The sequence below is a fragment of the Dipteris shenzhenensis genome, chromosome 10 (assembly GCF_047967505.1).
Source record: "Dipteris shenzhenensis isolate YYH24624 ecotype China chromosome 10, Dip_SZ_1.0, whole genome shotgun sequence".
Taxonomy (NCBI): Eukaryota; Viridiplantae; Streptophyta; class Polypodiopsida; order Gleicheniales; family Dipteridaceae; genus Dipteris; species Dipteris shenzhenensis.
The window spans coordinates 23,505,369-23,532,417 of NC_141605.1; the positions used below are offsets into that span (position 1 = coordinate 23,505,369).

General features: G+C 44.8%; 2 protein-coding genes across 3 annotated transcripts; both read left to right on the forward strand.

The window, feature by feature from the left end:
• The first annotated feature begins 723 nt into the window (after positions 1 to 723).
• LOC147897576 (uncharacterized) lies at positions 724 to 27,049 on the forward strand. Of its 2 annotated transcripts, none has more exons than XM_087380567.1 (10): positions 724 to 881; positions 964 to 1,526; positions 1,621 to 1,658; positions 1,771 to 1,882; positions 1,974 to 2,026; positions 2,141 to 2,181; positions 22,182 to 22,497; positions 22,633 to 23,015; positions 23,103 to 23,585; positions 23,830 to 27,049. In XM_087380567.1, the coding sequence occupies exons 1-9, from the start codon at positions 853 to 855 to the stop codon at positions 23,296 to 23,298; spliced, it is 1,731 nt and encodes a 576-aa protein (XP_087236693.1). In that variant the 5' UTR covers positions 724 to 852; the 3' UTR covers positions 23,299 to 23,585; positions 23,830 to 27,049. The 2 variants fall into 2 exon arrangements, with proteins under 2 accessions (XP_087236693.1, XP_087236694.1); XM_087380568.1 differs by having other exon boundaries at positions 22,332 to 22,497.
• LOC147897577 (putative pentatricopeptide repeat-containing protein At3g23330) lies at positions 23,880 to 25,607 on the forward strand. Its single transcript, XM_087380051.1, has 5 exons — positions 23,880 to 24,062; positions 24,157 to 24,347; positions 24,993 to 25,080; positions 25,218 to 25,413; positions 25,519 to 25,607. Exons 1-5 carry the CDS (start codon positions 23,880 to 23,882, stop codon positions 25,605 to 25,607), a joined length of 747 nt encoding a protein of 248 aa, XP_087236177.1.

The window sequence follows — 27,049 nt, forward strand, 5'->3', positions numbered from 1 at the left end:
CAACGCACTTGTCTCAGGATCCTAGGAAGCCACAACAGAGTTGTTTACAGCGAAGATTTATGGCGTTGCATCTTCGAACGTAATGAAACAAAAGAAGATCTATGCTGATAAAAAAACTCGAGTGTTGCTCAAGCTTTGTCGACGTTGGCTATCGACAGGCTAGGCAATCGAAGAAGTTGAGTAGTGTATTGATCGGGCTGGTTTCCCCCTTGTTATGTTGTGCTGCGTTGTCAAAGTTGTCGCTCTTCTCCCGCAACTTCAACAACAGGATGTCTTGTTGTCGAAATCGCTCGCCCTTGTTGCTAAAATCAGGCTCGCTTGCTCTCTCAAGCTCTTCTACCACAACTTCAAGAAATGAACTCGATATGGATGTCGATGCTTCTTCTTTTCTCTAACATATTCTTGAGTCTTTTTTCAAGTCTTTGTAACTGAAGGGATGCATGCACAGCTGTGGGAACGATGGAAGGAGAGGCGCGGTTGCTGAAAAGGCCGAAACGTGGCCTTTCCTAGCCGTCGTCAAGGGAAGCAGGGAGGCGAGGCGGCATGGTATCTGGGGCATTGTGTGGAGGGGGGAGATTCTGGGGCGCGGGCCGGGGGAATCCATTCCGGGGAGTTTCGAATGTGAGGAATGGCCGGAGGGGGGATGATTCCCACAAAAAAAACAAATGCTAACTTCATTCTTCTAAGAGCTTCGTTTTGGTCTCCACCAAAAATTGGCTTTGTCGTTTCATAGCGTCCTTCTTCGCCTTGACCCAAAATTGGTTTCTTCGTCTCAGAGTTGCCCTCCGGAGCTCTTTGCTTCCATCCAAATGCTTCCCCTCACTCCCTCTGCTGCCTGAACGGCTCACAGATATGGTCTTATCATCTGCATTTCAACCCATGTCCGTTTTCCCTCGCCTCCTTTTCCTTGCCTTTCCTCTGTTTTCGTCCTTTATTGCTTTTCATTTAGAATTTCGCTTGCAGGCCATTGGTTCTTTTCCGCTTCGACGCTTCGGATGCTTGCTCCCGTCCAGCTCCAGCTTCTACTACCGGCATTGCGCCACAGACGGTCGGTTACCGGGGGCCTTCGCTTGGCAAGCATTCGCACTCCAAGTTTGCATGGAGATGGCGAAGAGATGACCTTATCACACGAAGGAGAATTGCAGCAGCAGCCGTAGACCCCTCTGTCGCTCAAGCCGTCGATGTTGGTGCCGCATGCAAGGAAAATGAAGCCGTGGACTCGCCTAAAACAGCGATTTCCCTCGCCAATCGATGGATAGGAGCGGCTGAGCCTTCTTCAATACAACAGGAATTGTCTAATTCACAAGAGTATCACGTTCTGGCTTCGTTCCCTGAGAAAGGAATGGACTCACATCTTGTAGATACCATTGCTGCTACGCTGACGAAGAAAGAAGCGCTTTCCAGCATAAGGGAAAAAAGTGTTGTTGCTATAAGTAGTCAAGAAGTGGAATCTGGCACCTTGGATGATGTGAAATGGAGGGGAAGAGGAAGAATTCCTTGGGAGAAGGGTGAAAAGATCTTGCAAGGTACCAGGACGTGATGATGACTTCTATTCAGCTTCTGTGGTTCCTTAAGAATGGTCTTCATGAGAACTGCTAATTTGTGGTTTTCGTCGTACAGCGGAGCTTGAATCTCTTCTTTGTGGAAATGCCGCGCAGGTCACCAGCTTAAGGAATTGAGGTTTCTGGTTTTTAAGGATATTATAGTCGGTTGAAATAATGCGAAAGGCGCTGGGTGCCTCACTCACTTTACCCTATTTGACTTTTGAAGGATCTCGATGAGAGAATCCCCCTTTTGGCAGTGGAGATATGGAGGCGGCAGCGGATAAGTCAAGCGTGTAAGGGGAGAGTTCCTTGCAACAAGGGAAGACCTCACTCTGAAGGTATCAGCGTTACTTTTGAAGAATTTTACCATTCCGTTGGCATTGGCAGTTGGAATCTCAGCTTATACTTGTTTTGGAATATTTTTCCCAGAGACAAAACAGCGTATCAGGACCACACTTATTGAGGTTATGAAAGATCCAAAGGTAAACTATGAAAAGAATGTTCTTGCACCGTTTGGTTTCACCAAATACCTTGCCATTATGAGTCTTTAATGCATGTCATTGGAGTATCTCACTTTTAATGTTTCTTTGGCGCAGATTCGTGCAAAAGTGCGAGCTGCAGCATCACACAAGAAAAGGTTTGTGTCTGTCTATTGCAATGATTCTTGCAAGAATTACGTTTTTTCCATCTCAAATCATTAGTCGGCCTCTGTGTTACATTTCAAAATCTCTCTTTTCATAGCAAGTGGTAGGTCGACTGCTCCAACTAGTGATTTCAGTGACTGCTTTGCAACAATGCTGAGTTGGGCAATATTTGGGAGCCAATTATGGCTGTCGATGTTACATGAATGTACCTTACAGCTTCAGTCTGCAAAAAGGGCAGCCGTAGAAGTTGTAGTAAAATATTTATTGATTTGATGTCTTCTCTATAAAAGCAATGGCTGGGGTATTCAAGGCATCTTGTTTGTAATACAAGCTGCTAGTTCTGTGGCATTGGTTGTTACTGAGGACGAGTTGGAGACCTACTGTAGATGACGTTTGGTTGACTTGCCTTGGATCCTTGCCAAAGGGTCTTAGGGGTGCCTGTTATGTCCTAGGGGAGTCATGCAGCAATTGCTACAACACCATGCAGGGAAGGGTGGAAGATCCTTTCAATGGTCACCGGGCTTGCGAATAGTAGAGAACTGGCAACAAGGAGTTGACAAGGAAAAGGCAACATCAACACCAAGGATTAACACACAAATTTTTGATCTTGGGAGCAACACAGTTTGAAGACGAAAGAGACAACTAGCATGAGCACATTGATGGAAGACGACAATTCTACTTTTCAACACAACTGTGTTATAATGGTAGTGAGTTCGGTGTGCAAGTCCCTCCTATTCTCCTGTCCTCCTGTGTTTCACCTGTGAAGCTCTTTCTCTTATTCATTAATGGTCTCCTCTCTATCTCCACTCCCTTCTTAGCTTCCCTGTTGGTGGAGTGATTCTGGTGTTCTCTCCTCTCTGTTGTGCAGCTCCTCCCTTTCCTCCTCCACATGGCATACTCTTTTTCAAAGCCTTTGGAATGGTTTGAGAAATCTACCCCTTAAGAATTACTCATGGGTATGTAGTCTCCTTTTTGGAACCATGATAATCTCTTGACTTAACAATTCCTCATGTGCAATCGGCCTCATAATTCTCTCCTCCAGTAATTCCCTGCTGGAGCTCCTGATGATATGGCGCATGGGGGGTCTGTGCTCCATATGCAGGTCTGCTCTGCTGGTCCCATGGGTGATTCTGCTGCTCCCGTGTGAATTCACTCCTTCAATGGGCCCAGATAACTTCGTCTGAGTGAGGAAATATCTCAGAGACTGATGATCTGTCTGTATCTCAGAGACTGATGATCTGTCTGCACTGTGAAATCAGCCCCAAGTAAATAATGCTTCCACGTAGCAAGGGCATGAATTACAGCCAGCAATTCCTTTTCATAAGTGCCCAAATGTCTCTCATCATCTTGCAAAATTCTACTCTCATAGGCCACTACCCGTCCTTCCTGCATGATGACCGTTCCCAGGCCATTGTTTCCACATGCATCAGCTTGAACATGAAAAGCTTTCCGAAGATCTGGTAAGATCAATATTGGATCTGTGGTAAGCTTTTCTTTAGCATCTCAATGTTGCAATCTGATTCTCAGCCCACACGAAGGATGCTCCCTTCTTCTGCATAGCATAGAGAGGTGAAGCAAGCTCAACGAAATGGCGTATAAATCGCATGTAGTACGAGTGTAAGCCCAAAAAGCTTCGTACTTCATGCAAATTATTCAGCTGTGGCCAATTGCAAATTGCATTTACGATCATCTTGCAAAATTCTACTCTCATAGGCCACTACCCGTCCTTCCTGCATGATGACCGTTCCCAGGCCATTATTTCCACATGCATCAGCTTGAACATGAAAAGCTTTCCGAAGATCTGGTAAGATCAATATTGGATCTGTGGTAAGCTTTTCTTTAGCATCTCAATGTTGCAATCTGATTCTCAGCCCACACGAAGGATGCTCCCTTCTTCTGCATAGCATAGAGAGGTGAAGCAAGCTCAACGAAATGGCGTATAAATCGCATGTAGTACGAGTGTAAGCCCAAAAAGCTTCGTACTTCATGCAAGTTATTCAGCTGTGGCCAATTGCAAATTGCTTCAATCTTTGCGGGATCCATGCGCACTCCATCCTTAGAGATAATGTGTTTCAGAAAGTGAACCTCAGGCATAAAGAATTCACTCTTCTTTGCATTTACAATCAGCCTATGCTTGCTGAGGTCTGCAAATACGATTGCTAGATGCTTCCTGTGCTCTGCCTCATCTTTCGAGTACACAATCATATCATCGAAGAAAGTGCCCACAAAAGACCTATGCTCATGGAAGATTGTGTCCATCAGTGACAGGAGCATTCGTAAGCCCAAATGGCATAACTAAGAACTTGTACAACCCAAAACTGGTCCTGAAGGCTGTTTGGTCCCATTTTCAGTTTGGGCCTGAATGTGTTTCTGGTGATACCCACTCTTGAGTTCTAGACTGAAAATGGCTGACCCTTCCAATCTATCCAAGATATCATCAATTCTTGGAATTGGAAATCTATTTTTAATCAATGCACATTCTCCAAGAACCATCACTCTTTTGCACTTAACAGAACCGGTGAACAGTAAGGGGAAGAACTGGGCTGAATGAGCCTCTTCTCTAAAAGGTCTTTCACCTGGCTCATGATTTTTTCTTGTTGAGCTGCACTCACCCTATAAGGTGCCGTGTTTGGTGAGCATCAGGCCTCTCAGATGGAAGTTCACCTGGCAACGAGTCAGAAAAACATTCTCCAAACTGATTAAGGAAATCTGTCCGCTGTTTATCTAGCTTAGAGATTACAAATTGTGGATTGTTAGACTTAGTATCCTTTGCAAAAACTAAATACGCATAAATATGATGTTTCATTATTGAGCATATAGCTGAAGCAGATACAACAGGGACTGTCTCCCTTAAGTTTGACATCCAAAGCATGTTTCTTCCCTCTATGCTCCAAGGAGATCTTTCGATTATATGTATCCACCAAAGCCTGAACTCCTTGACACCAAGGCATACCTAGTAAAACATCACAGCCCTCAAGAGGCATCATATAAACTTCCTCACTATCCACAAAGCTTTGTATATGCAATTAGAGCTTTCCAATGATAGGTTAAACCAGAGTGCTAAACCCAAGTCAACCCAAGCCTGCCTCACTCATAGGCCTCATCTCCTTTGCACGGATTCCAAGTTTGCCTGTCAATTCTGGAGAGATAAAATTTGCATGAGCACCTGGGTCAAAGAAAATGAATGTCATTTGGTCCTTGACTTTGCCCCACGCTCTGCAAAGCTCTGTAGCATCACCACTAGGCTGCTCACTGAGAACATCAGGCATTAACACTGCAGATGGTTTAGGCTTCTTGCCTTTTTGTTCTTCCCCATCATCCACTTTTCCTTTAAGCTTGCGTTTTGGGCAATCCTGTAAGAAATCCTAGATTTACTATATTTAGAAATGTGCTAAGGAACAGAAAGAAGACTGAAATAGCAGAGAACAAGGAATATTTGTATTGCTTGAGTGTCTGTAGTGTCTGTCGTGTGTCATTCATACAGTTGGGCCTCTCTTATATAGAGAGTGAAGAGTCACACATGAAAAGGTGTGTACTCCAAAGTGTATGTGCATGAAGAGGTGTGTACCCCTTGTGAAGGGTGTGACCCTTGATGAGAGGGTACATTACAATAGGAGTGTCTCTTCAATAGAATGTCTCTTGTGAAGGGTTGTGCCTCATAGGAGGTGTCCTGTCGAAAGGGCATACCCTTCCACACATCAAACCATCCATAAGTCTAGATATAGAGAAAGGAATACGTCACAGATCGTGACAAATCCCGTGCCACATGGCCCTCTTCTTTACAGTGAAAGCATTTATTAGCCTCCATCAAGGCTTTCCTTTCCTCACGTGACAGCCAATTAGGACCTGGCCTATCACGCTTCCTCTCCTTTGTTAAAAGGAGGCTTGGAAGCATTCCTTGGCTTCCCTGCTTTCTTGAAATTCTCGGACTTAGTGCTTTTATACCCGCTGGTTTTTCCTAACAGCAATGCATCAGCTGTAGTAGCATTCTCAATGAGTGAGACATGTTGGTAACCCTTGTTTTAGCACAGTAGTCCCTAATTTCCTTTGGCAGCAATATGTTTCAATTTGTTCTGACAAGGGCACATACCTATAAGAGCTGACCGGCAAGAGAGCTTCCCAAGACTTTTTATTGTAGTCTTCCAAGTTATGACGGTTGGCTGCCTCCAACTTGTGCCATGCTGTCATAACATCTACCTCAAAGGTAGTGGTCAACTAAGTAGCTGAAAACACCTGCATAAACTGAACCTAACTTGTGGGTGCTCTATTTTGGAGCAGCAAATTTGTCCACCATTGTAGAGCAATCCCCTTCAGAGATGGCTGCCTTTCGCATTTTTGGTGACTCAGTGAAGTTCCCCCCTGAGAAGGCTGCATCAAGCTGCTGCACAAAAGTTGAAGCCTTCAACCTGTCCTGAGCCCCATTAAAGGTCTCAAACTTCACTGCAGCACGACTCTCCTTGTAATCTTTTACCTTTCCTTTGGGTGTCAGATTATCATACACATGCGGCTGCAAAAATGGAGGCTGTATTGCATTCCCTCCAGCCTGTCCTGCATTGCCACCACTCATTAGAGGGTTTGTCAAACCAGCCCCAGGCATACCAAACATACTTGTAGGAGCTCCAAAGGTCCCTGACCTTCCACTTTGCATTCCTGGCTGCATATCAATATTGCCATACATCATGTTAGGCATTGCGGGTGTAGAAAAGGGGGTAGGGACAGATTTGGAAAAGGGGGATAGACTAGCAGAAGGAGAGAGAGATAGGGGGTGGAGCAGATCAGCGACGACGGGGGAGCGCAGGCGGGATGATGGGGAGCAAAGACGCGGGGGAGCAAGGACAGCCTACGCGTCGTTGGATGGGACGGGATTTTGGATGAGTAGGGACAGTCGGAACGGACGGGCTCATGGCGTGGGCCTGAGAGCTCCGTTACGGTATGCCTGCAGACTGCCCTTCAAATCTTAGCCAGTGGGGGCTTTCCTCGTTGGCGACCTGTTGAAGATGGCGGCACAACGATGGCGTGGCATTCTTGGTTGGCTATTGGCTAGCTGTCATGTGCACGGATTGGTATCTGACGTGTACTAGGTACACAGGACTAGCTCAGGTATCCTGGGGAGGCTTAGAGCTAGGCAGGCTTGATTCTCGGGTTGAGTGGCAAGGGTACAAACTATTTATAGGTCTTCGCTATTTTTGGCGCTCGGGGCCCAAGTCTATAAAAGGGGCCCAGGGGGTTCAGTTCTCAGGGAGCCGATGGGAGCAAGTTTCGTTCTCAGGTGCTAGGTCTGATCCTGGATTGAGTCGCGGACGCGCGCCTGCATCTTAGCGTAGCCCAAGGCCCAGTGGTAGATCCAAGGCTTCACAGCGCCACCTGGTGGTATGGGACACCAGGCTGGTTTGGATCTGATTGGGAGTTCGTGCCAGTAGCTCAGCTCGTGGCTCGGAGGGGACATCTCCTGATTCGGGATCACATCCCGTAGATGTCATGGTTGGGTGGTGAGCAGCCTGCTCAGTTTCTCACGTGGTGTGTGTTTGTTTGCAGATCAGAGGTTTCAGGAGTGCTGGGATGTGTCGGTATCAGAGCCAGCTCCTGAGGTAGGAATTTCTGATGCGAGTACTTTGGACGATTTCTTCCTCCAGGTATGCCCTAAATTTTGAAATTTGCTGCTGCAAATTCTGGTTGGCTCCTGGGTTAGCAGGGGTGGACAGTTGGTTGGGAAAAGGTAGAAGAAAGGAGAGAGAGTTTCGAAATTCCTGAAGGGGGCTGAGAAAGAAGGATGTAGGAAGCAGAGAGAGAGCAGAGAAGAAGGAAAGAGAGGCGAAGGGCTTGACAAGGGCTGCGGGGGAGGCGGAGTTTGGACGCCAGGGCTGGTATGAAAATTCGGCCAGGGCAAGGAGAGGCGCGATGTGCAACGAGCAAGGTGCGGCCACCCTGGGCGGTGTGTTGCTTTTTTCGAAAAAGCACCACCCTCCAAAGCTGGGAGGGTGGGCCTTTTTTGGAAGCAGGGCTTTCTAATTAGGCTGCCCTGCTCCCTATATAGATGGGCAGGGTACCAGCCCAGCCATAGCCTTGCAAGGAGCCTTCACTGCGCCATCGAGCCTGCGCCAGCCATCCGTATAGCGCCTGCGTCAGCCTGTCGTGCACCTGCGCCAGCCGCCGTACAGCCTGCGTCAGCCGCTGTACGGCCTGCGTCAGCTGCCGTACAGCCACGTCAGCAGTCGTACAGCCACATCAGCAGTCCGTACAGCCACGTCAGCAGTCCGTACGCTGCAGGATTCCGTACGCTGCATCCGGTAGCGGGTTCAGCCAGATTCCGAGATTCTTGTGCCTTCGGGTTCGCCAGTTTTCAGCATCTTCTTCCGTTAGCATCTCTTGGGACGGTTTTTCTCTGCTCCACTCTCCTTTCCGCTTCGATTCACTCAGTTATTTCTCTCAGTTTATATTCAAATCAGATTTCAGTTATGTCTGATTCTGCAAATCCCGAGTTCACCATGGGAGAGCAGGATTTGGATTACACTCCTGTGGGAGAGGAGGATCAGGGTCTCTATGATGACCTGATAACAAAAAAGGCCTTCAGTGAATTTACCACTGCTCTGGATGGAAAATTCGAGCAGGTTAATGCAAATCAAACGGGGTTGACACAGCAACTCCAAGGGATTCAAGCGACTCTCACTCTTCCGGCTAGCATGGTGCAGGCACTCACGCATGTGGATGCCATGGCTTCAGTGCTAGGCCCGAATATAACTCCAGACCCTTTTCCGGGAGATCAAAAGTCTCGAACGAAGGAGGTAGTTGACACTTGGTTACACAAGTGGCAGGTACACTTTCAGTTCCACCCATACCCAGATGAGAAGAAGATCCAGCTTGCAGCGGGTTTCATGTCAGGTAAAGCGTTGCTATGGTGGAAGGAACTCCAGCCTAAGCCAGATACATGGACAGATTTCGAAGGGGTCTTCAGGAAGGAGTTCCTGAAGAAGGAGGATGATTATGATATCGTTGGCAAGCTTAAAGCCCTCGAAATGTCAAAGTTAAACTTGTCCTTTGAAGTTTATCTTCAAAGATTTCGGGATCTGCAAACCAAGGCCACAAAGATTGATCCAGTGACCTTGTTAGGTTTCTTCGTGGATGGTTTGCCAGATTCATACAAGTTGCAGATAAAGAACAACAAATGCACAACGTTGCAGAAGGCCATGAATTATGCGCGCATTTATGATGATACCATGGCCGGTGCTAAAGCAACCACAGTTTCCGACACGAGTGGAAAGAACAAACGCAAGTTCTTTCAGCCTATGACTGGTACTGGGGAGACGAAGTCTACGGACAACGCCTCCAAGAAACATTTAACTCAGGCTAAGAATGGTAAAGCCCGTTTCCTTCGTACTTTGAGGCTCAAGAAAGAAGGACGTTGCTTCTATTGCGAGGAGCGGGGCCACACCAAGAATGAGTGTCCAAAGCGCAAGAACCAAAAGTTGGTGCTTGGACCGAAGCTCCAGGCGGGTACTGGTACCAAAGCCAAGGGAGCGAACCAAGTCTCGATGCCAGGTATTTCTGTAAATGTCATTACCTGCCCACTCTCTTGTAATTGTACTTTCAATACTTCGTTGTTTGGTTCCCATGATCTTTTCCGAGTTTATGGAGAAGTTATGGACCAACAGGTTCACATTCTCTTTGATCCGGGCAGCTCTCACAATTTTGTTAATTATAAATTTGTGCAGAAGATGGGGCTGTCCACAGTACCTAGCGACCACACCTATGAGGTGCAGCTTCCAGCGGGGAAGCAGTTTTGGGATCGCAAGGTCGAAGCGCTTCCTATCCGGATTCAAGCCTACACAGGGGCTCTTACATGTTATGTTATGCATCTGGAGCATGTAGACTTGTTGATCGGAATAGAGTGGTTTAAAACCCACAATATTCAGATTGGATGGACGGAGCATACGCTTTCTTTTGTAGATAAGGACACCCAATTTTGTATCCAGTGTGATAAAATTCCCTCTTCTCAGGGGCCTATTGTATCTGCGATGCAGCTTCGGAATATATTAAACACTTCTCATTATGATGTCTATCAGTGTGTTTTGATTCCGCTTTCTTCATTTGTTGTCTCTGTAATTAACAAGAATGAATTAAGTGTGTTTGAACACCGTGAATTGAGAATGTTGTTAGATAGTTTTAAGGATGTATTCCTTGCTCAACTGCCGGAAGGTTTACCTCCAGAACGGGCAGTAGATCATCGCATAGACTTACTCCCAGGGGCTCAACCTATCAGTGTACCACCTTATAGGATGAGCCAGGTAGAGGAGGATGAGTTAGCTACACAGCTACAGGATTACCTGAATATGGGCTATATCCGCCCAAGTAAATCACCTTGGGGTGCAGCTGTCCTCCTAAGAAAGAAGAAAGATTCTTCCTGGAGAATGTGTATAGATTATAAACGATTAAATAAAGTGACAATTAAGAATAGATACCCTCTACCTCGTTCCGATGATTTGATAGACCGTTTGGCCGGAGCGAAGTATTTCACTAAGATTGATTTGCGTACGGGTTATCACCAAATCCGTATCTATGCTAAACACATAGATAGAACCGCATTCCGAACAAGGTATGGTCATTACGAGTTTCTTGTACTACCTTTTGGTTTGACCAATGCTCCTGCTACTTTTCAGCAGATGATGAACGATTTGTTCAGGGATTTTCTGGGCAAATTTGTTGTAGTGTTCTTAGATGACATCTTGGTATATAGTCGAACGCTTGAGGATCACATAGGACACCTCCGGATTGTCTTAGTTATTCTAAGACAGCATAAGCTCTATGCCAAGATGAGTAAATGTGACTTCTTTATGAAGGAGATCATTTACTTAGGACACAAGATTTCTTCTGAAGGTATTAGCATTGATCTGGATCGTATTCAAAAGGTTTTGGAATGGCCTATCCCTCAGACTGTGAAACAACTTCGTTCTTTCCTAGGATTTACGGTATTTCTTTGGAAGTTTGTGCATGATTATTCACATATCACGGCACCATTGACAAACATATTAAAAGGTCGTGGACGCCGGTCTACCCACCCGATCTCTTGGAATGATGCAATGAACAGGGCTTTTGAAACCTTGAAGTTTTCTATCAAGGAAGCACCCGTTCTTGCATTACCCGATCCTACCCGGCCTTATGTTTTAGAGGCCGATGCGAGTGATTATGCGATTGGGGCAGCTCTTTTCCAAGAGGGCAGACCGGTAGCTTTCGAGAGTAAGAAGCTAGACGACACTCAATATCGTTGGCCCACACTCGAGAAGGAACTTTATGCTGTAGTGTATGCTCTTAAGGTTTGGAGACACTACTTGTATGGTTCTAAGTTCCTTGTATTGACTGATCATCAGTCAATTAAGTATGTGTGTGATGGATCAGAATTGAGGGGAAGAAAAGCTAGATGGGCAGAATTAATGCAAGATTTTGATTTTGAAATACGTTATCGTAAGGGTTCGTTGAATAGTGTGGCGGTTGCCTTAAGTCGAGTTAAGTTTGTAAATGCTCTGTCATTTACGGAAATATCTTCAGACCTATTTCAATCCTTGAGAGGGCTATACGCAACTGATAGTCATTTCAGTTCTTATTGGCAGAGAGTCCAGGATGGGAGCTCCATGGTTGACCAGGACTCAGGGATTGTGCCACCTACGGTACAGGCGGCGGGAGGTCAGTGGATGATTAGGAACGGCTTGCTGTTCCGCAATGAAAAGATTTGTGTGCCAGATGTTTTGGACCTTAAATCCAAGATTCTCTGGGAGTGTCATGATGCTCCTAGTGCTGGACACCCTACATAGGACTCTGTCTCTTGTGAAGCATACCTTCTATTGGCCAAAGATGCGTGCATTCATTGAGAACTATGTAGTAGGTTGCCGGGTTTGTCAGGTTACTAAGGCAGAACGCCTTAGAAGCGCGGGCTTATTACAGCCTTTACAGATTCCAGGTAATAAATGGGAAAGTATTTCCATGGATTTTATTACTGGTTTGCCTCGTACGCGCAAGGGTCATGACTCCATTTGGGTCATAGTCGACCGTTTGACAAAAATGGCTAGATTCTTACCTACTAGAACAACTATTTCAGCTGTTGAGTTTGCTCACGAGTTTGTGGACCACTTGTTTAAGCTGTATGGTTTGCCATCTGACATAGTCAGTGACAGGGACTCAAAGTTTACTAGTAACTTTTGGACACTTGTATTTGAGAAGTTAGAAACTACTCTAAGTATGAGTTCCTCGGATCATGCACAATCCGATGGCAGTACAGAGAAGGTCAACCAGTGGGTTGAAGACATGCTTCGGGCATATGTATCAAAGAGACAGTCTTCATGGGAAGATTATCTACCTATGATAGAATTTGCTTACAACAGTGCAAAGCATTCTAGTACTGGTTACAATCCTTTTATGCTTATGTACGGGTTTCAACCTAAGTCACCAGTTATGGTTGGATTAAAAGGGATTCACAATGATGCTGCTAAGAACTTCTTGCTAGATATGCAAGAAATGTTGCAGTTTGCCAAGGAGTCTATTAGAAGTGCCCAAGCTCGGGACATATTTTATGCTAATAGACATCGTTCACCCAGAGAGTTCTCTGAAGGAACGATGGTATATTTGCGAATTCCTAAGGAATCCAAGAGCCTAAGTACTGGTTTGGTTCCGAAATTATCCCCCAGATACTGTGGCCCATTCAAGGTCATTAAAAGAATTGGACCAGTTGCATATCGACTAGAATTGCCTCCTGATGTTAAAATACATCCAGTCTTTCATGTCAGTAGACTGAAAGAAGTTTTGGGTGCGGAAGATCAACTTGTTTCTCCTCGCGAGATAATAGAAGTTACAGATTTGACTTTTATTTCACACGAACCTGAGTGTATACATCCAGTCTTTCATGTCAGTAGACTGAAAGAAGTTTTGGGTGCGGAAGATCAACTTGTTTCTCCTCGCGAGATAATAGAAGTTACAGATTTGACTTTTATTTCACACGAACCTGAGTGTATTCTTGAATTTCGTGACAGACAGATTCGCAATCGATCTATCACGGAATACAAGATCAAGTGGAAGGATCGTGTTGAGGAGGATGCAACATGGGAGACATTACAAAACCTCCAGAGAACATTTCCGGGTTTTTTAGCGAACTCAGGAGTGAGTTCTTAGAGGAGGGGGAGTATGTCATGTGCATGGATTGGTATCTGACGTGTACTAGGTACACAGGACTAGCTCAGGTAGCCTGGGGAGGCTTAGAGCTAGGCAGGCTTGATTCTCGGGTTGAGTGGCAAGGGTACGAACTATTTATAGGTATTCGCTATTTTTGGTGCTCGGGGCCCAAGTCTATAAAAGGGGCCCAGGGGGTTCAGTTCTCAGGGAGCCGATGGGAGCAAGTTTCGTTCCCAGGTGCTAGGTCTGATCCTGGATTGAGTCGCAGACGCGCGCCTGTATCTTAGCGTAGCCCAAGGCCCAGTGGCAGATCCAGGGCTTCACAGTGCCACCTGGTGGTATGGGACACCAGGCTGGTTTGGATCTGATTGGGAGTTCGTGCCAGTAGCTCAGCTGGTGGCTCGGAGGGGACATCTCCTGATTCGGGATCACATCCCGTAGATGTCATGGTTGGGTGGTGAGCAGCCTGCTCAGTTTCTCACGTGGTGTGTGTTTGTTTGCAGATCAGAGGTTTCAGGAGTGCTGGGACGTGTCACTAGCTCTGCTCCATAGTCAGCAATTGAACCAGCATCTTTAGCTAGCTCTACAGCAGCTATAGTAGCGTAGGTGCAATCCACTGCTTAGCTCTCCAGTGTGAATGAGCTGTAAGTCATGGCTGCCAATAGCTGAAGGTTGTGTTGTGCGCCTGTTTGGCGTTGGAGCTGGAGGATGAGTTGGAGTGAAAGGTGAAGCAAAGGTGCCAGAGTCGGTGCTCTGATACCAATGTAGAAAAGGGGGTAGGGACAGATTTGGAAAAGGGGGATAGACTAGCAGAAGGAGAGAGAGATAAGGGAAGAAGGGAGGAGAAGGGGTAGGAGAGAGAGAATGAGGTAGGAAAGAGAGGGAGAGATTGAGAGGGAGTAGGGAAGAGAGAGAGAGAGCGAGTGAGCATAGGTAGGAAGGAGGAAGGGAGAGTAGATAAGATTAAATGTTACATCAAAAAGTACATAGTAGGGGGTGGATGGAGACTTATATAGTCCCTCCACATTTTCCACCAAAAGGGCCTCTAACTTGGCCTCTTTTTCCCCTTCATTACAGCGGGCTGCATATCCCAAGATACATTGCCTTGCATCCCTTGCATCCATGGCTGAAAACCCACAGGGTAATTTCCAAGCATTCCTTGACCATCATTAACTTGACCAGCCATTGCTTGAAATACTGAACCCCGACCAAAATACCCTAGATGCATAAAGGGTTGGGGAAAAGCTTGCTGCCCTTGATTTAAATTCTGAAAATCAGTCCCTTGGCCATGCATAACCATACCAGGACCTTGAAAAGGCTGCTGCCCTGGAACTCCCTGTACATTTGGTATTACTGGAGGCTGTCCATCCAATGGATTCACACCAAATGACTGTTTTTGAACCCCACTAGGCTCCCCTGCATCAGAATGCTTCTTTCTCTCCTTAGACCTTAAAGGAGTACATAAACCTTGGGTCCTGCGTGAGCTGCGTGAGTCTTCCCACAACGCTCACTAATTGTGCCTTAAAGATAGAATTAGCATCCTCAGCCTCTTTAGACCCTTTTGACTGAGAGGCACTCACACCAAAAGGATTTACCGCTTGCTGTGCCTCAACATTTTGGTCATGCTGGGAGGCTCTTCTTGATCATCCTGGGAGGACTGTCCCTCCATATCCCAAGCATTATCTGTCAAAGACATATTTGCTGATTTTCTTCTCGCTGTAATCCAATTACAACAAGCAACACTTCACCAAAGACAATCACAGGCTCACCTCCTTAAGAAAGATGGTGATGTCCCGGCAACGGAACCATGAAACCCAACAAGAGGCTGGTAAAACAACTAACCAGCCATAAGCCTTCACATTAAGATACTTAGCAAACACCTCGAGGGGAGCTAGAGCGCCCCTACTCAAGTGCAAAGACACAGACTGTCCCCAAAGCCTTGGCACCCCTTTCGGTATTTCTTTATTAGTTGAAGAATCCCACAAATAGATTACACAATGAGTACTATTGTACTCACGTTCAGTGCTCAGTAGGCATCAGTATCACAAACATTAGCCCTGCAGGGCTCTGCCCTCACACCCATGTGACCATAGGCATTCATTCTCAATGCAAACACCTTCATTAGAACCCGGGAGCTGTTACTAGCAGCCCATGCAAGACCACACCCTCCCCAAACAACCACTGACTCACTGGAGTACCCCAAACAATGGGTGAAAGCATCACTGATCTGCCAACAATGCTCGGAGGCACGAACTTACTCTACAAGCATTCATTGTGGATCGTCCTGCCAAGCAAGACCTTTAAAAAAAAAACAGCCCAATGCTCACGGGCAATCACTAGAAGGGATGGGTGCGCCCTTCACTAGTAGTGCCCTCTTGAACATAAGCATAGAACCAATGGTCAATCGTGAGGTGATCAGACTCAGCTTGCCGAAAACTCGAACAAGCAGCCAGCATTAATGTCTTCCCGTTCCCAGACCGTACAACAACGGAACTGCCTTGCCAGCCTTGCGTCTGTATAGCCATCAACGCTGTGTACGTCAGCTTGCACGATAATCAATGATCTGTATGGCCATCCGTACAGTCCCGTACCAGCAAAAGCCCAAAAACTCTGTACAGTCCCTTCAAGGTGCTTTGTACGGTTTCGTGACCATAGGCATATCCCTCTACTGGCGCCCATACACAGCCTGCTCTATCTCCTCATGAGTGTCCGTACGCTGTCTTTACAAAGACCGTACCAAGATCTTCCATACGCGATTACAGCCCACGAGCTCCTCCTTTCACCGGCGTGATGATCAGCGTGCGCCTTCCCTTCTGCACATTCTTGTTCCTCTGCTCCATCCAAACCCAAGCCATTCTATGCGCCCATCAGCCAGCTAGATCCTTCCATGGTCTTCCTTGCTAAGTTAGAATGCATGGGCTTGCCACTTGGCAATCCACGTTTTGAAATTTGCTCGTAGCGCCTTAATTTGCCCCTAGGCCCTAGTTTGTCAACACCAATGACCAACTTAAAGGTCATTTGCCCCTTGCCCCCTCTAGTGGGACCAAACCAATGGAAAACTTGTGTCCTAAGGATATTTTTCCCTCTCTTTGGATGTAAAAACAAATTCACCCCCAAGGCACCAATCCCTAGGGAGGGGGAAAAATTGACACACCCACACCCTGTGACCTTGCTAGTGAATTCCCAAGGTCGGGCCCACATGCAAGTACAAAACTCATGCCCTCGTGACATCCCAAGAGCTAAAGAAAGGAAGTGCTATTTAGCCATTGTTACGGATGAGTCTGCCCTTCACCTATGGAGTGTTGACAGAAACTCAATACGAAGACCTTTGTTATATATGTATGCTGAAATATGTGTGCGTGTGTGGATTTGTATCTGTTGAGAGCATATGTTTATACTATAGTCTGCTCCCATCGTTGCGCACTGATGATGTCATAGTAGCAGTCCCTGCTATGCGTGATATCTTGTGAATGACTATCGTGAGATTGATATGTTGTGTTTTTAGAGGATAAGTTTGGGCATGTTCCCGCCTTCATCAAGATATATGTCAGTGCCTCAAATGGAAAGCATTTCCCAATTGACGGATGTGGAAATGCAGCAACAGGTTTCAATTTTACCGATGCATTTGCTGATATGTCATGTGAGTATCTCCAAAGAGAGATATTCATCACACCACAGTTTTGGAGCCTAGGAGTAACCCATCAACAAGGCTCCATACCATGTCTCTAAAGTGGAACATGTGTTAGTAGGAGGACAGCTACGGGAGTCACTCGATAATTTTTTTAAAATTTTGTAGCACTTCTCCCTTTGCCTCCCCAGTGCTCCACAATGTGATAGCTTTTGAAGGCAGGAGCGTGGTGTGATAGCTTTTGAAAGCAGGAAATTTGATGCCAAAGAGCTCACCTACAATGTTTATGATCAAGAAATGTTGGCCATCTTACATGCTTGCAGGGGGCATCACTACATGTACGGGAGCAAAATCAAAGTCAAAACTGGTCATAAAACACTCAGATTTTTCCTTATGCAGCCCAATCTGTCAGCCAAGCAAAGAGATGGTTGGCTTCAGTGTAGTCCTATGATTAGATGCCTTGTCTAAGATGTGGGCTTGCACACTATCTGCAGTTTCTACAATTTGCCAAGATTCAATACATGGCATTCAAGAAGAATACATGCATACATGCAGAATTCAAAGACAATTGCCATCTTTCAGATTTGCAAGAGCTCTCATGTCAGGATCTTGAAATTGCAGATGGTTTGTTGTAGTTTTGAACAAATTTTATTTGGTTCTAGACTCACAGTGTAGGCAGCTGCCTTTGATGGAAATGCATTCTTCCCCTATGGCAGGTCATACAAGTGTCACAAAGACGTATGAGAGGTAGTTTCTTCTGGGAAGGTTTGTGGAGAAATTTTCTAAGGAGATGTCAGTGAGAGATGCAAAACTCATGGGTCATGTTTTGGCAGGAATTATCTACAGCAGTGGGTACTTCACTTACCCCTAGCAGAACACATCATCCTGAGACCGATGGTTAGTCTAGAAGGGTGAATAGATGGGTAGAAGATACCTGAGGCATCTTTGCCATGACACCCAAACGTCGTGGGTAAGTGGCTTGCACTTGCTGAATTTTGCCACAGCAGCACTAGGAATCTCTATGTTGGAATGAGCCCATTCGAGGCAATGTATGGGTGGAAAGTGGGAATGCCTTCCTCAGTTGAAGACATGGTTGTGAAGAATTAGCAAGCATGAGATGACTTGCAGAGGATGGACTTTTGCAATTGGCTAAAAAGAATATGCAAGATGCCCTGGCCAAGCAAAAGGAGTAGTGGATGGGCGTAGGAGATCCCTGGTTTTCAAGGAAGGGGATTATGTTCATTTATGTCTCCACAAAAAGTATGCTTCACTGAAGGATAATACCAACACAAAAAGTATGCTTCACTAAAGGATAATACCAACATAAAGCTTGCTCATTAGTATTATGGCCCTTACAGGATCATCCGCAAGGCTAGGGAAGTAGCGTATCAATTGGAGCTACCGTCCAGCTCCAAGATCCACAATGTGTTTCATTTGTCTTTTCTGAAACCACCTGTGCACATTCTCCCAAAGTTACCACCTATGGATGAAGAGGTCATCATATTCTCTTTATCTCTAAGCGTATTGTGGGTTTCAGAGAATTCGCAATAAGGTATACATTGAGTACCTCACTACATGGAAAGGACTACGAGAGGATGAGCACTCATGGAAGCCAGAGAGTGTTGCCCCCATATGAGAATTCTCCCAAAGTTGCCACCTATGGATGAAGAGGTCCATATTCTCTTTGTCCTTGAGCGCATTGTGGGTTTTAGAGAATTCGCATTAAGGTATACATTGAGTATCTTATTAGATGGAAAGGACTACCAGAGGATGAACACTCATGGAAGCGAGTTTCGCTGGTCACCTTCCCATTTGTAAGCTCTCATATGAGAAAAGCGTGGGGGAGGTAGATGATACCTTGGGGCTGCCATGTGGGCAACATGAAGCAAAGAAAAGCATGGATATGATGAGCAGCACATAGGCTGCCATGTGGGCAGCACACGAGCATACCTGGATGCTATTGGATGCTGCGATTGGAGTAGATCTGATGGGCAGAAGGAAGCTCTGCATTGGCGTAATCATCTGGAGGATGTTCAACAGGTACACAGCATGAGGGTGCTTCTGTCTGTTTGTGTGGCATGTCTGGAGCAGATGGAGCATCAGAAGGCAGTGTGGAGTGGCTGGATCAGACAGGGGACAGGTGGCGCCTTGGTATGGAGGTGTGCAGCAGTCTGTACGGCGACATGGCAGGTGTTTTAGGCTCAAGTCCTTTGTATGATCATTGGACATTTTGTAGGAGAGCTTTACTATATCCATAGAAAGAGTGCTTAAAGTTCCCATCCAGCCTTCATGTGTAAGATCACTGCTTCCTCATTGCCTAGCCAATTAATAGAGTGGGTGGAGATAAGAATCCTCTCGATTATTCTTTGAACTTCTCCAAGTGCACGCCTTCTTTGCCTACATTCTTGAAGCCCAAACCTCATCTTTAATGGTATTGCCTCACACTTGGAAATGTAGTGTTTGGAATCTTTTAAAATGTGTTTATGCCCACTCAAAAAATACGTATGTTTTGGTCCTAAATTGCATGATTCATCCCAACTCCAAGGGTATAGCTGAGTCGCCAAAACCTACTTTAACTTACAAAGTTGTAAACTAGCTCAATATAACTTACAAATTACAACATCCATGATCTGAAACATTATGTAGAAAGTAGGTTGGAAGTTTGATAGAAAATAGAAATTTAAGTGAGTGTACATCCTCGGTCCAAGGCTTCCGTCATTGGTGTCATTAATCTTACCAATGCTCAGATTTGTTGGGGCAAGAGAAGCATTGCAATCGAAATGTTATAGTGTTTGTGCTTTAACTAGTCTTTGAAGTAGAAGGGGTATTATATTCATCACGGATGTTCCTTTCCTTTCTATTAAACAGAAGAGGGATTATTAGACCTAAGGATTCCATTGTGGCATTGCTGCTCTATCTAATCTTTGTATTGCGTGCGGTAAGAAAGTCACCGGCGATGGTGGGCATACTATGACAGTGTGGTTCTTACTAGTCTTTGGAGTAGATTGGGTTGGATATCATTGCGGTTTATAGCTTTCATCACAAGGGATGATAAATTACAACTTACATCCACGGAATGAATTTATAATGGTTAGGAAATGAATTTCTTTAGGAATTAATTCTTTAGCTATTACACGGTATCCCTACTATATTAACTAGTCTAGTAGATATTTGATTTTGTCCCATGAATGATAGAATGGTTAGCACATGAATTTAACCAGCGTCTCATTAGACATGTGATTCATTAAAAATAGCGTCTCATTAGACGTGTGATTCATTAAAAATCATAGGGTGGAAATTGCTTTCTTCAATGGTATTTCTCCAAGTTACTTATCCTTTCCCGATCTATATGTGCTAGCTTGGACATCAATGAGTAAAGTGTTTCTGATAAACACAATTAGTACGCACTTGCCATTTCGTAAAGCTTGAAGGCATTTTCAATCTTTTTCTAGATTGTGTGTCGCTAGGCCTATTGTTCGATGGTTATGGGTAAGTCAAAACATCGAGCGACTGCGTTTGAGCGAGTCGACAGCTTGAGCGAGGTGTTCTAGGAACTATGCCATTGTCTACTATTGAAGACCATTTGAAGCCTTTTACAATCCCATTTGGGGATTCAAAATTCAAACTTGAAATGCAAGCTATGTCTTCAATTCATGCTACTTCTTTAAGGAGTTTCTTCTCATCTTGTATAGGTCCCTTATTATGTTTATTTCATTTAGCCCATATGAGGCCTTTAAGTGCACCACGTATTTCACTATTCAAAAGATGTGTTCATCACTTCATATTTTAATCCAGCACATGCCGCCCTTCTCTTGTTATGGGTAATCCATGGCATCTTGGCTTTATGGTTACCATGGAACACAAGACATTACCGATGGATTGATGCGTCTCCCCATAGGGCACTACCCTTCTTCATCTACACAATGAGGAAGGCTAGATTTACCTAGACCTTTCACATTGCATTGCATGAGAACCCATTCAGCATTGCATTTTGGTTTGCAGAGAGGACCATATGTTTTGGTTGGGCATTGCACATAGACTTAGCAAGATGAGGAGAGGTACTTGCCATGCTACTTGAGAAAGCTAGAAAGATATGAAAATCAACTGAAACCCTAAAAATATCTATTATGTCTAATTTATATAGATAATAAATAGGATATAAAACTAATATTTTAATGGAAAAGATATTATTCTTTCTTTCTACACACAATTGATTACACAAATAGGAGGCTAGGGCTATAGCTCAAGCTAGACTTTTTAGATTTAACCCAAGGTGAAACCAATAGTTAGCTCCTAACGTGTACTATCTAAATGTGCATGTGAATTACCAGGGTAGAGTTCATTCAAAGATCTTTGGTTTTGGAGGTTGTGTCGGTCTCAAAGTTTAAGCTATATAATTTCGTTATGTCCTTGTAAACAAAGCATTATTACACCTAGGCTTATCCCATCTTAAGGTATTAGGATACTTGTGGGGTGCTTAAACGTACAGGAACCCTATGGATCTGTGGACCATCCCAGTCTCGTGAGGCATGCTGACAGGTGGAGGGTTAGCAAGCAAGAAGTATGAACCCTTGTGGACCTGAACAACCCTATGGTTGTAAGATAATTCCATATGTTCATGCACTAGTCTCAACATGGTGTTATCGAATGTGACTGGCGTATGAAGTGTAAGCTGTGGCTACCCTCGCAAAAGCTTCCACCACCTTACCAAGATGGTGTGAAACTAATGGTGTATAAACCATGGGATGTGATATCACTGGCTACTGGTATTGATGAAGATAACTGGGCCGTATGTGAACTCCTAAAACAAGAACTCTCACAGAATCACACATGTGTGATTTATAAATATGTGCACAAGTAATAAATAAATGAGAAAATTATAACTGTATATGCATGGAATAAAGCAGGCCTGTCACATAGATGCTAATGGCAATCTCTTCCATGCTCAGGCTACAGGCAAATAAAAGAGGTGTGACTATTCTGTTTCCCATTCTGTTGAGAGTGTTTCAGAACCCAGAATTCTTGTTGATTGCATGATGATGGCATGTTTCCTTTATCATAGCTTGTGATTTGGACTTGCTTGATTTTACACATCGTGCGACTATTTCCTTGCAATGTGATTTCAGTTGGTGTCTAGATGTCAACTGTTTTTTGTTCACTTGACTCACGTAATGTGGTTCCACACCCTCCATGCATATATACAATTTCCAGACCAGAAACCAGGTTGAAGATAAGCATTATCATGTCTAAAAAATGGAAGATTAGACAGACGCAAGAACATTTTGTCCAAGAATGGAAAGAGATGATTGCAGAGGCGGCTAGAAGAGGAGATGATGGTGGCGTTGTTTATGAATGGAACAGCTACACGACCATCAAGAAGGAGCTACAAGATGCATGGAGAATATCATTCAAGCAGAAAACGAGGGAAGATAAAGAAAGAGCCAAGAAAGAAGCTGGTCCACGTACCATATCATTGCAACATAGAGCAAGGATATCTGAAGCAATCAAAGCAAAGTGGACTGACCGTGTAAGGGAGCTATCGAATCTTTTGTGGCATGTCCCAGGTCTCGTGTGTCAGGGTCAGCAGTAGACTTTTTCTTCCATCTTTTGAACGTTGTAGAATTGTGGCAATTCATACATCACTTGGTTTGTCTGCTTGCAGAATTATCAGCTTAATGTGAAGCAGGGTACGTGTGCTGCTCTGATGAACCGTGGTGTCCAACCTCGTGAAAAGAGAGTCAGACAAACTCACCACAGGACTAATAGCAGTACCTCACGGAGAAAGAAATGGAAACCTCATGTTGAGGAGCTCGATGAAATTACAGACAGCAAAAAAGTTGCAGAAGGATTAGGTGAAAACAGTGGTACTCAAGGTGTCACGATAGACAAGGCTCTACCTGCTTATAGAGATCCCATTTCTCAAGAGAAACTAGAGAAGCTCAGGCAGATTCGTGCCAGTCGTCTCTCTGAAAGGGAATCAGAAAAGGAAACGTCCGAACAAGCAAGGTACAAGAGAATGCAAAAGGAAATGACTGACCGAGCCAGGTACTATAGGCAATTTTTTGGAGTTTTCTGCACCATCTACTTATGTGGTGGGAATTGTCTGATTTGCATCTTCTTACTAATTTGCAGGTTCCTGCTGGAAGAAGCAAAGAGAACTGCACATGCTCTTGAATTTGCAGCAGTCAAATATAAGAGTGCGGAAGCCCCTCTTTTAGAAACACGAAAACTCCTGGAAGAGGCAGCACACTCCTTGGAGACTGCAGGGTTGGGGAATTACGGCTCTCTGGATGTACCAAAGGCCAAAACATCTGATGGGAGACACTAAATTGATGCACCTAGCAATAGGAATGTCCTTGATTCAATGAAATCAAATCATAAAGTTTCTTCTCCAAAAGCTACTCGCTATTGCTGCTCTAGTGCAAATGTAAATACTTTTTTTGAGCATAATGTTTTGACGATCCACCACCATACGCATTTTATTACTAATAATATAGTGGCAGTGTTGAAACCAAAATCTAGAAGAAGACACATATCAGGAAGCATATTTTTAAACTGGCAATTCGCATTCACAGGGCTGGCCTTATTTAATACAGGGTCAAGATTGAGAGAATGGTAAGTACGCCAGGTTTTATATTTGGTCTCTCCTTCTCTTTCCCCCCATCAGAGAGCCATTCCACTGCTATAACTTTAAGAAAACTAAACTTTAAAAATCCCTAGTCTGTTGATCAATCCTTTTCCACTCTCTTGTGGGGATAGCAATTTCATTGAGCAAAGTAAGTGTGCGACAAAATGAAATTGCATACGTAAAGCTGCAGAAATACTTGCTCATACTGGCTTGTCTTGTCTATTTTGACAGGGAAGCTTAAAGGTTCCAGATTTCAAGCATAAATTTACCAAGGAGTCGATATGGATAGACCAAATCCACTTTGGGTGATAGACATGCTGGAGAAAACTGAATCCAGAAGGACGGGAATGCATGGGGCCAAACCATACACTGGCCAGGCCCAGACTATCCGGACTACATTTGAAGGCCGTAACTTGGTAGAGAGTCTCAGCAATGGCAAGGGCAGTGTTAGGTTTGGAAAACAGGTGAACGCGTCTAAAGCACAAGAACTCCGTGACAATGGCAGTTGGGAGGTGAGGAGCTTAGAGGAGGCTCACCTCTTTGGAACGAATGCCTCAGGCGCTTGCAGTCGAGGACTTTATACGCATCTTGCAGAAATACAGAAAGGAGAAAAATTTACCTTATGCCAAGCGCTTGCATGCCTACTTGCGCAAACGTGGGATGGAAGCTCATAAATCCCTTGGGAACTACCTTGTCCCAATGCTGGTGGGAATGTGGAAGCATATCCGATGCCCTGCAGGTTTTAACGGGTTGGTTGATCCAAATGAGTACTCTTGGACTTCTCTCATCACAGGTTACATGGAATGTGGACAGTCACAACACGCTCTCAACCTCTACCAGAGAATGCAAAAGGGTTGTGTCCATCCTAGCAAGCATACGTTTTGGCTCTACTAAAGGCTTGTGCCAAGCTGAAAGATGCAGAAAAAGGCCGAGAAATACAGGCTGAGATTTCCAGAAAGGGGTTTGCAAGAGTTCCTTTCCTTGGCAACACTTTGGTCGATATGTATGCCAAATGTGACTCGCTCGCAAGAGCACAAGACGTGTTTGATAAGGTTCTGGTTTGAGATGTAGTCTCGTGGAATGCACTAATCTCAGGATATACCGAGGGGCTTGGTGAGGAGGCGCTGAACTGTTTTGAGCAAATGAAATTGGAGGGTGTCTCCCAATGCTGTCATGTTCATCGGCAGCTTGAAAGCTTGTGGCAGCGGAGGAGCCATAGACAAAGGTCAAGAAATACATGCTGAGATTGCCAAAAAAGGGCTGCGAAGTGATGGTTTTCTTGGCAACACCTTGGTCGATATGTATGCAAAATGTGGCTCCTTTAAAAAAGCGTGGGAAATGTTTGACAAGCTTCCAGTTCGAGATGTTTGTCTCATGGACAGCACTAATTGCAGGATAGTGGAACATGGGCTTGGTGAGGAGGCTCTGAATTGTTTCGAACAGATGCAGCTGGAGGGTACCTCTCCAGATGCTGGCACGTTTGTTTCCAGCTTGAAAGCTTGTAGCAGCATAGGAGCAACAGACAAGCGCCAAGAAATACATGCTGAGATTGCCAGAAGGGGGTTGGAAAGAGATCCTTGTGTTGGCAACAGTTTTGGTGATATGTATGCCAAATGTAGATTGCTTGCAAAGCACTGGAAGTGTTTGATGAACTTCCAGTTCGAGAGGTCATCTCATGGAATGCACTAATTCAAGGATATGCCCAGTCAGGAGAAAGTGTGATTGTTTTCCAGATGCTCAAGAGAATGAGAGGAGAAGGCATAAAGCCAAACAGGGTCACATTCCTAATTGTTTTTACTGTTTCCAGTCATACAGGTCTAGTAGAAAAGGCCAGGGGTACTTCGAGGCCATAGCAAGACTATGGGATCATTCCAGCAATTGAGCATCACGCTTTCATGGTTGATCTGTTTGGCCGTGCAGGCGAATTAGCCGAGGGTGTAGGGGTGTTGGAGAAGATTCCCTTCCAACCTGATGTTACGTTATGGCTCACTGTGTTGGCTGCTTGTTGAAAGTGGGGTAATATGGAGCTTGGAAGACATGCCTTTGAACGTTTAGTGCGATTAGATCAAAAGCATGCTGCAGCTTATTGCTTGATGTCAAACATCTATTTAGATGCTCACATGGACAAGGACAAAGAGGAAATCGATGCAATGCGAGTGAAACAAGAAGCATGGTAAAATTGACGAAATTATGCATACTTTGCGCTGGAAAATACAAGACATTTTCAAAGCAAAGATCCATATTTAAAACCAGAATAGATCTGATGTTGCCAAGAGAAGATGGGTTATGTGGCAACAGTGAAACACTGGCTATTGCATAATTCCATACTGAATACACCAAGGGGACACCCACACGTGTTATGAAAAAGAATTTAGTTTGTGATAACCCTCATGCAGTTGATCTACCGGTGTAGGCAGAGGATGAACATGAGTTGGATCAATGATTATTTGGTATATGTTCTACTGAAAACAAGCTGGTGTAATAGTGTTCGAAGAGAGGAAGTGATAGTAAGATGCTGAAAATCCTTGCATTCTATAGGACCTTGCTGATCCAGGGTATGGGATTTTCTAAAAGGCAATTTAGTTTGCAGACCAATTTTATTTTTCTCGAAAAAATTTCTTGGAACAAAGGATACAAAATCAACTATCCTTGTGGCACTGATAGTAAACTGAAATTGGCTGCCTTGGAGCTAGCTTCTGCAGGTTTCGGCTCACGCATCAGTAACTCGCTAGCAACCAGTGTAGACAGCTATATATCCGACAAATTTCTCAAACCGTAAGAAACTAAAAACCGCTTGCAGGCCAAGCCTTGTAGAAGCGCTGCACATATATTGTGCCTTTATTACCAGATTGCAACATGGTATTCACTAGCAATGGTTCACAATGCCCTTTGGAGGGATTGAGTGGAGGGTGGAATGGCTTCACGAATCTTGTCACGTGTGACTCTACACATACCAAGTTAGGGGTACAAGATCTAGGAGGAAAGCATGCCTCTACGCTAAGAATTGGGCTACCATGTCCCAAGTCTTCACCCATGAGATGAGCTTGAGCATGCAGTGCCAAGCCCCTATGGCGAAGGGCAACTCCACAAGCAATGGGAGATCGATCCTTTAACTATTGTTGTGCAGTAGTGACAAGTGTTGACCCTCACCTACTCTAGTGGCAAATGGAAGGTCACCGAATGCCACTAGCCAGAAGATATTTTGTGGCATATGGCTAGCCGTGCTTTTTTTAAAGGCGAACGTTATAAAATTAGTCAAGCGACCACTGGATTCTTTTTTTTGTGTGGAAAACCTATATTGATCGCTAAAAATTGCTAAACTTTGATAATCTTCATCTTTAGATTGACAAAATCCAAATGGGGTCATGTAGCATATCAAATCAAATCGCAAGGTATTTGGGACTAATCCCACTTGCCCTCGTTGTCATTCGGCAGAGGAGTCAGTGCGACA

What these genes read in the sequence shown, in the direction of transcription:
- LOC147897576 (XM_087380567.1), top strand. Translation starts at nt 853, where the DNA reads ATGGTCTTATCATCTGCATTTCAACCCAT. An exon ending in GGGAAGACCTCACTCTGAAG is followed by an intron (nt 1,883 to 1,973) that starts GTATCAGCGTTA and finishes TATTTTTCCCAG; the next exon opens with AGACAAAACAGCGTATCAGG. An exon ending in AAGCAAAGTGGACTGACCGT is followed by an intron (nt 22,498 to 22,632) that starts GTAAGGGAGCTA and finishes GTCTGCTTGCAG; the next exon opens with AATTATCAGCTTAATGTGAA.
- LOC147897577 (XM_087380051.1), top strand. Translation starts at nt 23,880, where the DNA reads ATGGATAGACCAAATCCACTTTGGGTGATAGACATGCTGGAGAAAACT. An exon ending in GTGTTAGGTTTGGAAAACAG is followed by an intron (nt 24,063 to 24,156) that starts GTGAACGCGTCT and finishes CGAATGCCTCAG; the next exon opens with GCGCTTGCAGTCGAGGACTT. An exon ending in TGCCCTGCAGGTTTTAACGG is followed by an intron (nt 24,348 to 24,992) that starts GTTGGTTGATCC and finishes CACTAATTGCAG; the next exon opens with GATAGTGGAACATGGGCTTG.